Genomic DNA, 12,250 nt, shown 5'->3' on the forward strand with positions numbered 1-12,250 from the left:
GTATTCACCTCGGGAATCCATACTACGCAACCATCATTTCTAGTTGGCCAAAGTTTCAATGTTCTAAAAGGTCCTTAGAGTCATGGACCCCTTTGAAATATTGAAGCTTACGAGGTATACACCTCGGGCGACAATATTTGCAAAAGGATTTACTCCAAGTGAGGTTCTCGTAGCGACTCTTACGAAGTATTCACCTCGGAAGTCTGTACTATTCAACTATCGTCCTATCTTATGTTTTTTTTAACTCTAGACTCGGGTGTAGAGTCTTTCCCACATGGTTTGCAATCAAATATCCAAGTACCCAACACAGTAGAACCAATATATAACAGAAATATCAATATAACAATAAAGATGATTGAAGAAATAAAGAAAAGCCATACAATTAAACAAACAAAGGCACACAAACGTCCTAACTAGGCTTGACTCACTTAGGGATCAACAGTCCCCAGCAGAGTCGCCATCTGTCGTACCTCGGAAAATGGGGATACGACCTAGCGAAGCGCAATCGCACGCTCGTAATGATGGACTGAACAGAGTCGCCACCGAACTTTATTTATTCCTAGAAAGGAAAGGGGACATATCGATAAAACCCAAGACAAAATGATAATGATTATGGTCGTCGCAACCAAATTAGGGTTCGGGAGTCGGTTACGCAAGGGGAAGCTATTAGCACCCCTCACGTCCGTTGTACTCAATGGGAACCGTTAGGTTAGTTGTGCACATTAATGTTAGTTTTAAATGTTAGGCTTTTCAAGTTATTAGGTGGGAAAGAAAGAATGGAAGAGAGGAGAATGTTTTTGGATTTTCAACGAAGGACTAAACCTAAGTTTTATATTAGCGAGCCTGACAAGATTTACAAATCCTGCTCCTACGTATCTCAATAGAGAAATCAAGGCTTACGTAGTTTTGGGTAGAAAAATGTTTGTTTGTTGGTCGATTTTAGAGAAATCTATTTTGTGTCAAATCGACGAAAATATTGTTGGACTACCCAAAACAGGTGGAGAAACATTGCCTTGCATTGTTTTGAACAAAGTACCTTTCGTTTGAGAAAGGGTTTGAAGGGTTAATCGCACGGTGGCGAGAAAATGTTTAAGAGTCAATCGCGCGGCGGCGAGAAAAGAAATTGATTGGTTTTATGTGTTTTGAGTAATGGCGAGAACTTGGATGGATGAGATATCCATCTTAAATCCTAGTCTTAGGAGTGCGTGGTATCCACCAAGTTCCATTTCCATCTTATTTGCAAAAGTGTTTAATAAGGATTAAGTGATTTGAATTTGATTAAGAAAGGGTTTGAAGAAAACTGCATTGACAATTTTAAATGATGGCGAGAGCTAAGATAGGTGAGGCATCCACCTCGAATCTTAATCTCAGGAGTGCACGGTATCCACCACGTTCCATTTCCATCTTTATTGAAAAAGTGTTAAATAGGAATTAAGTATTTTTTGAGTTTTATTATGAAAAATGGCTTGATGTTGGATCAAGCATTGATGGTTATTTAAGAGAAATTTGAATGGATTTTTGAGAGAAACAGAATAGATAAATTTGGATGATGGCGAGAGCTAAGATAGGCGAGACATCCATCTCGAACCCTAGCCTCAGGAGTGCGTGGTATCCACCACGTTCCATTTCCACCTTTATCGAAAAAAGGTCTTGAATATGAATTAATATATTTTGAGTTTTTATTATGAAAAATGGCTTGATGTTGGATCAAGCATTTGATGAAGGTTTGAAAGAAATGGAATAGAATGGGAGGAAGAAATGGATTGATTTGTTTATTGAGAAAATACTCGACGTTGGATCGAGTTTTTATTTTTGATTTTTTTGGAAATGGTTGATTTTATTCTTGTGTTAGTAGCTAACTAAACAGTCAAGCAAATAAAGAAATAAAAAGCGGTAAAATTATTACACATCAGGGGAGTGGGGGTACACTTTGTCAAATGGGGATGGGGGTACACTTTGTCAAATGGGGATTCAAAGTAATGAAATAAATAAATTGGATCAATCAACGAATAAACAATACGTGGGTGTAGGTGCAAGGGAATTGTCTCATTGTAAGAAGGCCCAAGAGTAAGCCATGTGAAGAAAATAAATAACACAACAAGTTATATTTACAAGACACCTCAAAAATATTAAATCAAAAGGAGTAAAAATTGGGATTTGCATGGATGGAAATTGAGGGACAAACAAAACCTAAATAATGTGCTCAAAGCCGGTTTGCACATATTAACAATAATTGAAATGTCATATGCGATTAATCATAACGCGGCGAAATTCTATTGTTATCTCGATAAAATAATCATGGATAAACAACATGAGAGTGATTGAATCCATAAATTAAAATCGATGCTTTGCCAATTAAAATATAAAAAAAAGTAAACATTAAAAAAAATGAGTATAGGAGAAATTAGGTTAAGATATAAATATGAGAATTAAAGAAAATATGAGAAATTGAAATGTTGAAGAACCAAAATAACACACATGGGTATTAAACCCAGGACTAAGGGGGAGATGAACTATCTCCATCTCCACCCAGCCAAAGCTGTCAACTGTTAAGCTCACTGCAACTAAAGCATAAAACAAAAACAGTCAATTAAATAAATAATAAAACTAACGATATCCGAACATGGGCCGTTTGAGCTATGAACAACTGAAGCCCACGAATCAGTGGAGGCCCATTCTGGAATAATGGAACGGAATCCCAAAGGGTCATCCTAGCCATATGGCTGTTGGGTGACGGAAGAAGAGATAATGACTTAATCGTTGGCAGCGTAATGATGGGACAACAAGGGTAAAGCCATCAACAGCATTGATAACATGGTGCCAGTTTCCAAGACACGGTTCTTTCTCCAACGAAAAAAAATATTTTTATTGCTTTAATCATCAATTAAAAGGGACGTTAACCTTGTTTATTATTATTCTTTAAAAGGAACAACATAACATAGTTGAAGAGAAATTTCTCTTCTCATAAGCAGTAGCAGACGGTCAAAGAGAAACAAAAATATCAAAACAGAAGGCGGAACAGGCAACAACAATCTAAGCCAAAGCAGTAAAGAGAATAATGATGAAGCGTGAATCCAAGTGAAACAAAAGGCAAGAAGATCAAATCAGAACGAAACTTATATTTACCTGTGCACAAAGAGGTTGACGGTGATTGAAAGGGTGATATTGGGTCCTCCTTTAGGATCCTCACTCTTTCGGCGAATCCACTCCGGTGCGTGTTGATTCCACGGCGGCGTCAAGATGAAGCCCTTGCGTTCTCTCCGAGGAAATTGCACAGATTCTGGGTTGTCTCTCTCCTCTTCTTTTTTTTTCGTTAGGAGGTTTTCTCTCTTTTCCGTCGAATTGAATTATTAGGGTTTCTTCTTGAACGGTCGCCACAAAATTCTAGGGTTTTCTTTGTGAACAGTAGTCCCTCTTATACGACTCGTAACTCTCTCTTTTCTGTTTTGAGTTTGTTGAAGGGATCCGCTTTTTCAGTGGTCCCCCCTTGCGTTTTTGTTTAGTCATTAGTAATAGGGGTGTTCGTGGTTCATGAACTGCACTGAACCAAACCACATTTATAGTTCAGTTCAGTTTATAATAACCATTTTACAAAAAATGCAGTTAATTGCTAAAATGGTTTCAATTCAGTTTAAAACTAGTTTATAACCGATTTGTATTTATAAACTAGTTTATAATCAGTTTGCAATTATAAACCAAATTTATAATTTGTACTCCCTCCGTTTTTAATTATATGTCGTTTTGGAAAAAAAAATTGTGCCAAATTATAAGTCGTTTTGTAATTTCTATGTAGAATTAATTTTTTTCTTCCTAAAATACCCCTAATTCATCTCTTTTTTCTATAATTTTCATAATTCAGTGAATCTTGTATTCCAATGCAGAGTGACATTATGAATATTATTTTTCAATGCATTAGTCCAACTTTTTATAGAAAAAGTCTTCCTCTCATAAAACTCTATATTAATTTGTGATTTTTTCAAAATTCCTCTCTCTTAAGAATATACTAACTCCCAATTAAAACTCAGAAATATCTCTCCTCAACGTGAATTCTCAAGTTTTATATATTGTGCATTTTTTAATCCTTCTTCCTATCATAACAAAAAAATCCTTAAAAAAATTGGCAATGGAATATCCCAAAAATCCATCGATAGAAATAGTAGAAGATTCTATAGTTTTTGATAAGGTTACCGATAAAGAAAATGATGAAGATCCAATTTTTCAAGAAATCATACAAGACTCCGAGGATGAACAAGACGAAGAAGATCCCATTGATTTAAATATCCTTCCGGATAATGGATTGATAGATTTAAACAAATTTCCAGACGAGGAAGATGAAACTTCAGATGAAGCAGAACGCAAAGAAGAATGGAAGAAGTTACGCAAGATTTATCTTTCAAGATTTTATTAAAATTTAATATTGTTATAATTATCTTTGATTTGAAATGATTATTTTCATTTGAAGAGATTTTTAAAATCCTTATTTACTATAGTTACATTTTTGTAAGTCTTTATTCCATTGTTTTAGTTAATCAGGTGAATTAGAAGTACGTAATAATTTACTGTTTGGTTTAAAATATCCCATTATAAAGAAATTTTATAAGGAAAGAACATAACCCTTTACTTACTTTTTTTTCTGAATAACCAATTACAAATAGAGAAATTTTAAAATGGTTAATCATCAGCAACAATATCTAAATATCCCATAACATCTTGCACCAATTGGTTATCACATTTTAACCGTGTTGGCAATTGATTTCTAGCTTCCAACATTTTTTTCTTCATATGTGGAATTTTATAGTTGTGGGAACCTCTTGCTTTCATAATTTCAATCATACATGATTGAAGTGTTAAAAATATATGATTTGATTTGGTAACTTCAAATTCTTGAAAAGACTTATCAACTGCACTCACAAGTTCATCGATAGAATTAGGAGACTCTCTATGTTGTAAGGCTTGTATTGAACTGAAAAAACCAAGATCTAAAACATTTAAATCAGGTGAATTTGGAGGTTGACACATTAATCGAATGTCAAATCCATCTTGTGTGGCGGCTAGACGAAATTCTTCATCTTCACAATGAAGGTGTGTTCTTGCGTTATCTTGCTGAATGAATATCGGATGACCGATTTCTTCTTTTGGCCATTTTTCTTTAATAGCGGGTAACACTTTCTGAATCAAAAATGTTCTCATAACATCTTTAGTAATTGACGTCATTGCTTTGGTCTCAAGTGTACCTGCAGGTCTATTTACACTAGATCTTCTAGCAGGCTCTTGTATGACAAAAGGATATACACCAATTAATCCGCTGAATGTTACATTTTGTTGCAAATTAAATCTTGGCCTAGCTATGGCAACTAGAAACATAACTTTTGGTATAAAATTTTTACTTTTACAAGTACGAATGGGATCTTCTTCATCTTGTACCAAATAAAAATTTCTTGACTTTTCTTTCATATAAAACCATTTTTCGTCAATGTGAACAATGTTATACATTCCTTTAAAACTGGGATCATTATTATGTATGCTATCACTATCTAGCATATCAACGCAAAACTGTAATCTAGCTCTCTTATTTTCTTCTGTTAAATAAGGTTTGATAGCATTTGAATGTCTTCTTATTTCTCTCAACTTTAAAGATCTTACCAATGTGCTTGTACTTACTTCTAATGCGTGAGAAAGAGACCGAATAGAGGTTCTTTGCTTTAAAGGAATGTCACGCACTAGATTAAGGTCTATATGGACTCTTTTGCGTCCACAATTTCCTACCTTTTTATGAGTCACATCAGCATGCACTCCTCTGTTCTCAGCAAGTTTCCAAATACGTTGTACTGTGCGTATGTTAACTGAAAACAGAGAAGACACTAATTTGGTCACCCCTTTTTTTAATTTTCCATCAACACTTTTCTCTAATAAAGCCTCATATATAATCCTTCTCTCAGAATTCGACAACATCCTTCTCTGTGTGATTACTTCTGAATCTGTACATATGAGAAAACTAACATATTAATTACATTGATTAAAAAGAATAAATTTAAAAATATTAAAAGAGAAATTATGATACCAAATTCAGATTCAATGTTGACATGAATGTTATTTTCCACATCATTTTCTTCATTTTGTACGTTGTTGTTTTCCACATCATCATCATCAGCATTTTGTATGTTGTTGTTTTCTATAATAACACAGAGAAAGTAGAAAACCCATATACCATTAGAAAAAAATGAAAAGGGTGAAAAAACACACAAAACTCACATGATAAGTAAGGAAAAAATAAACCAATTAAATTCTAGAGATTTTTTTAAGGGTCATGATGAAACAAACAAATAAGGTATAAAGAGCGTGATAATTTTGTTACTTACCAATGGGGTCATGAGTATCTTCTTCCAAAGATATCTGAGATATGTGCATATTTGGAATGATATTAAGATCAATACTTTCTCCAATGTTGATATTTAAATCGGGTAGATTAGGCACTATATTTGCATTTTGTTGATAAACATATTCTTCCTCTTCCATTGGAATAATATTGAGATCAATGTGATTTAAAGCCATTTTAATATCATAATACAGGGTGAGTTAGTCTAAATTTATAGAAAATGGATAATACAAAAAAGAAGTACAATGAAATATTTAGAGGGAAATTTGAAAAAAAATTAATGAAGAGCCATAAGAATTTGGAGGGAAAAATTTAACAAAAAAAAATCTTAATTTTTTCTCCCAGAGTGCTTTAGCGTATCTTTTGGTGAGTGATGGAAAATTTGGGAGGGAGAAAAATAAGGAATTAGTGTAGGATAGAAAAAGACACGTATAAATTTAATTAATTTAATGTTTTATTCATGGAATATATTGGAATAAATGCAATCTAGATATTCCATCAACAAATCATAATGATTAATCTGATATATTTTGAAACAAGAGATTTTGAGTGTTTTTAAAAAAGGATAATATTGGAATACCCTATAATATATTTACAAAATTAGCAAAAGTTAATAACTTCCTTGGTATCTGTAAAAAGTCTAAAACGACTTATAAAAAAAAACAGAGGGAGTACTTTTTTAAAATCAATTTTTTTAATTTCATAAAAAATAATTAATTTAAAAAAAAAGAATATTTGAAAATATTTATTTTTTAAAAAAAACTTTTATTTATAAAAATTAATTAAAATTTTTATTTTTTTGAAAAAAAAATCTGAATAGATATTTTTAAAATTTCATGCAAAAAAAAATATTTTAATTTTAAATTTTCGGGGAAAAAAATCCAGAATAAATTTTTTTTGAATTTTATTTTTGGAAAAATAAAAAAAATATATATTTTATTTTTATATTTCAAAAATTTTGGGAAAAAAACAAAAATTATTTATTCTGAAATTTTTATTTTTCAAAAAAAAATAATTTTTTCAGAATTTTTTTATTTCAAAAAACAATAATTTTTTATTTTTCTAAAAAAAATATTTTTTTTATTTCAAATTAAATTATATTTTTTTAATGAATAAAAAAAATTTATTTTCAGAAAAAAATTATTTTTTATTTTATGGAATACAAAATATTTTATTTTCAGATTTTTTTTCTAAAAAAACTATATTTTTTTATAATTTTATTTTTAATTTTCAATAAAATATTTTTTACTTTTCATAATTATAAATATTTTTAATTTCTATTTTTTTTTCACTCTCAATAATTTTTCTTTTTTTTATTAAAAAAAATTATAACTAAAACAGTTTATAAAAAAAAACTGGTTATGAACCGGTTTTAAACTGAATTATAATTGGTTAATTTAAATGGTTCAGTTCATTAACCATTTAAGTGGTTTAGTTATTTTATGGTGCAATGCAATTCAGTTTAGTAATATAATTTGGTTAACCATATTTTTGCACACCCCTAATTAGTAATGGTGTTCAAAACTCTGTATGAGTGGTGGTGAGTGTATGTACGGAGCATCCTGGCATTTTTTTCGTATTGCCACTTTGTGTCCCCTCTCCTCACACTAACCTTTGTGTTAGTAACAAGTACATTTACCACTGTGAATTTTTGAAAATGTTTCAATTACACCTCAACTAACTGTGTGCTAAACCAATGTTGCAGGGCCTGTTCGAGCACGATAATGTTAACTTGGCTTCAGTACGGTAGCCTTTGCCGAATTGAAATTGGTTCGCTAGAATGGCCTTGGTGAGCAGGATTTTGAATTGAGTTTGCTTCTGTTCTGGTTGTGTTGCGTACTCGTCGCGTTAACATGGTGTTCTTGTGTTGTTGCTGTAGCAGGATCATGAGTCATGGAATAGTTTGGTGAGCCATGTGGTAGATATATTTCACAATGATAGCCATATTCTTTTGATCTTGAAACTTGAAGGGACTTCCCCGGTCATAAACCTGTGATTGAGAACAGCCTACGCAGTTGGTCTCTTTCAGAAGTTAGCATTGAGAATTGCCTGAAGCAGAATTATAATGAAACGCCGTCTTCTTTTTATTGCCTGTCCTCATTCAAAGCTATTCCACGAAGATAGTTTTGATACCTTGTCACTAGCAACTTTTGCATAGTCTGCTGCGCTAGATTTCCCGTAATCACAAAAAGAAAGCCACTGCTCTCCGATAGTTGTTTTAAAACCACAGTGAAGTATAAGCAATATGGAATGGTTAAAGTATCTGACTTGAAGGAACCTGTGGGAATTCAACTCGTTGGCAGCCATCATATCTGCCACAACACCACCAGCTCGTGTTCCGAGATAAAACTTAAAGAGAACAGGTGTTTGTGTAAGCGGACCTTGAGAAACCCTGCCTTCATAAAGCCTTCTTGAACATCTAGACTTTTGAATCCTCCTTCTTCACCAAACAAATATTGATCAGTATTAGTGGTAACGTTCATGAAACCATAGTTTCCAATGGGCCTATCGACTTGAAACCAATCGGAGACTGTGATAAGTGTGGCATTTGCTTTAGCTTTGTGTATTCGAAAATTGAAAGTGTGTGATGATGAGAACAAGAATGTGGGAAGAGGAATAGCAGCAACAACAGCAACCATGCTTTGCTGTTTTTCTTTTAATCTCCCTTTGGCAAATTTTCATGTACTGTTGCAAAATGTGCATTGACGTCGGTGTAATCTTCATTCTTTTTTTTCAGGTACTGGAGCCGGACAAAACTCTTGTTACTGCACCTCATTAGGTATGGCGACCAATGGATGAAGGTGGAGGTTGCCTCAGAGGACGAAATGGATTACGTAGGTCCCAAAACTTAAGGCCTTCATGTCCTACGATTATTACTATGTTAGAACTCTCTGGATCACCCTCAAAAGGAGCCCATGCAACTGTCCTAATAGGAACTGTATCCCTACCGAAACAAAGCATAGGCCTTGTATCATCACATTTAGACGAAGAATTTATAGAGAATTTCCATAGAGAAACCGTTCCATCATGGCATCCAGCAAGTAAATAATCATGAGGGGGCGTAGCCGACTACTCCACTGTCAAAGGAATGCTTTTTAAGCTACCACGCTTCAACATTGAACATTTGATGACAGGTTCCAATCTTAGAAAACAAGGATCGGTGCCTTCGATATGCATATAAATTGCTCTCACTGCACAGAGCTATCATGTGATTGATGGTTTTCCTCTACGTTTCTAAACTGTTAGTAAAAGAAATTACCGCCGTGAATTTGGCCTAACTTACTAATTCCATATTTTTTTAAATCTCTTGTAGGATTGGCACTACTGGTATGAATCAGCTAGGTGAACCATAATGCAAGCATTAGCGAAGACCACTAGCCACTGGAAACGTGAGGTTTCGAATCCGGTTCATCACATGCGGCATTGTAGGATCTCTGTTACGGAACGTTGCAACTTTCTGACCATAACCAGTAACAGATACCCTTGACAGGACTGTGATGTGCAATAAACATACCCACAAGCTCCCATGGCAAGTTCAGGGTCGGCGGATCACCACGGTTACTTTTCCAAAGTTTCAAACTACCATCCGAGCAGCCTGTGGCCAGGATATATGTAGCACAACTACTACAATGGTCATTTGCAAAGCCAAACTCTTGTTGTCTATGACTCTCGGTGCCTGGATCTCCCTGTCCAAATTGTCGGTAGCATATTATCTAAATAATGAAGAAATAGAAAGGGGCTACTGAACAAAATTAGACAGATCTTGCAGCAACATAGTAATCCCTTACAGTGAGAAATAAATGCTCATAAAGTACCACTTCGGCCGCAGGTTGCTGTTCAATCGAGTCTACGGTTTTCTTTCCATTTTTATCATGAAATTCAGACTTAAAATTTGAATGATCTCTTGATAGCAGGTAAGTTTGCAAATTGTGTGCAAATTTGGATTCACCTAAAAATAGTGAAAGAATGACCTTTTTTATTGAACATTAACGCGGGTTATGCCAAGGTGATAGCAAACGACATGCTGGAAATCCCATGAAAACTCTCTTCACCAATGATAACTGCATGCGCATGCATCAAAGAAAATTGAAGCAATGGAGAACCAATGGCCTCTCTGATATAGAATTCATGTGAATGCAAAACTCTCTCAGAGATTGATGCATCATCATCTAATTATTGAAAATAAACCTCCACTGTGTCAGTTGGTTCAAAAGCAACTCTTCCTTAACTTATGGACTCTGTCAACAATCTCTCTCGCAGCAGTTCGTTGTAAATGAGCAAGAAAATGATGCTTTCTGTAATAAAACCAAGTTATTTCTTTGTGCTTTAGGACATTCATGTATTCATATGATGACACTTAGGATTATGAGCTAGTCACATGCTATTTAAATGAACGCCTATAATTGAATGAGTGTGAGAAAATTTTGGACATGAACGAAACAGTTGGGATATACATGAGTATGTATGATTTCCTAAATGTGAATGAATAGAGAACTTTTCAATATAAAGTGAAGAATTGGAATATAGAATGGAAAATATGAATGTGGATAGGGAGACACGTGGAATTTTCTTTTTTTTCATGAATGAATGGAAGATGAATATCGGTGATGACCAAATGTAACATTTTGTACTTGACATAGGATTTCATTAAAAGAGTGGGTGAGAACTAAAAATATGACAATGAAAAGTGAATGGTCACATGGATGAATAATTGTAACAAAAGATGAATAATGTTTTATGAGGGATACAAAAATGTGGATGGAAATTGGACACAAGAACGAAAATCATGAGGTTCACTTGATTTTATCAAATGAAAAGAGGTTCTAAATCCTACTTTACTATGGAAATTAACTATCTCGTACCAAAACAAAAGGCAAAGCCCAAAAAAACATGGGATGACTGTGGCAGCAAGTCTAACAAATAATGCTTGGGTGGATAACATCATGACCAGATGAAACAGTCACGATAAAAAGAATGCAATTGAGTGATCGATTGGGAAAGTTTTTTTTTTTCAGGACCAAAATCAGGGTATGACAATAACCATAAAGGTGTCAACCCTAAAAGGAAATGATTATAATTGTGTCAAAACCAAGAATATAAAGAGCCATAAGGGCAAGTTGCAGACTTTACATTGGGTTGACACGGAATTGCACTAAATTTTATGAATATAAATGAATACTCTAAGCAGCTAGGGTCTATATCCTGTGCACAAAGGTACTCTAGACAAGGGTAGGAAAGATCCTCTCTCATCATTTTCTATTGCTTAAGGCTCATGACATGCAAGCCTAGTCAATGACTGGCAAGTTGTTGAAATAGGTCCCCAAAGATGTTGTATGGGGATGAGTCAGATGATTGACTGTTGAAGAAAGATATGTTCTACTGGGGGCCTTAGACTTGGGGGAAGTTGAATGTTCCAAGGTGACAAAAGCAAGTCCTATCAAGTGACCAAGAGACTTATGGTCGCTTGACAAAGACAAGAGGTGTATGTAACAAATGAAGGAATTTAACAGATCCAATGTGAATTGATTCAAGCCAAATCAAAGGAAAGGATTGATGAACAAACCAAGATGCATGATAATAAAAACTAGCCTAGGGTCTCATTATTTGGTAGCTCAAGAGAAAGCCATGTGGGTGAAAAGTGTAATATTCTAAGTCTCATTGTTAGGTAGCCCAAGAGAAAACCATGGGTGTGTAACAGTGTACTAAACCTAAACCTAAGGAGATGCATGCAAGAGTCATAAAGCAGATGAAACAACACACGAGCTCAAAAGTTAATTAGGGACAAGGGAAAGTCAAAGTATCCACGAGGTCTCAGGGCCAATGTCAGTCCAAGTTAAGCAAAAAGGCCTAAATCCAAAGTCAAAATTCAAAATC

At 34.0% G+C, this 12,250-nt stretch overlaps 1 protein-coding gene and 1 pseudogene across 1 annotated transcript; both read right to left on the reverse strand.

The window, feature by feature from the left end:
- Positions 1 to 4,671: 4,671 nt before the first annotated feature.
- LOC127094292 (uncharacterized) lies at positions 4,672 to 6,552 on the reverse strand. The gene is made up of 3 exons (XM_051033145.1): positions 6,360 to 6,552; positions 6,062 to 6,172; positions 4,672 to 5,978 (listed from the first exon to the last, which is right to left on the reverse strand). Exons 1-3 carry the CDS (start codon positions 6,550 to 6,552, stop codon positions 4,672 to 4,674), a joined length of 1,611 nt encoding a protein of 536 aa, XP_050889102.1.
- Positions 6,553 to 9,689: 3,137 nt separating this feature from the next.
- On the reverse strand, positions 9,690 to 10,923 carry LOC127097320 (isoleucine--tRNA ligase, cytoplasmic-like; annotated as a pseudogene).
- Positions 10,924 to 12,250: the final 1,327 nt, after the last annotated feature.

Source organism: Lathyrus oleraceus, chromosome 6, assembly GCF_024323335.1.
Source record: "Lathyrus oleraceus cultivar Zhongwan6 chromosome 6, CAAS_Psat_ZW6_1.0, whole genome shotgun sequence".
Taxonomy (NCBI): domain Eukaryota; kingdom Viridiplantae; phylum Streptophyta; class Magnoliopsida; order Fabales; family Fabaceae; genus Lathyrus; species Lathyrus oleraceus.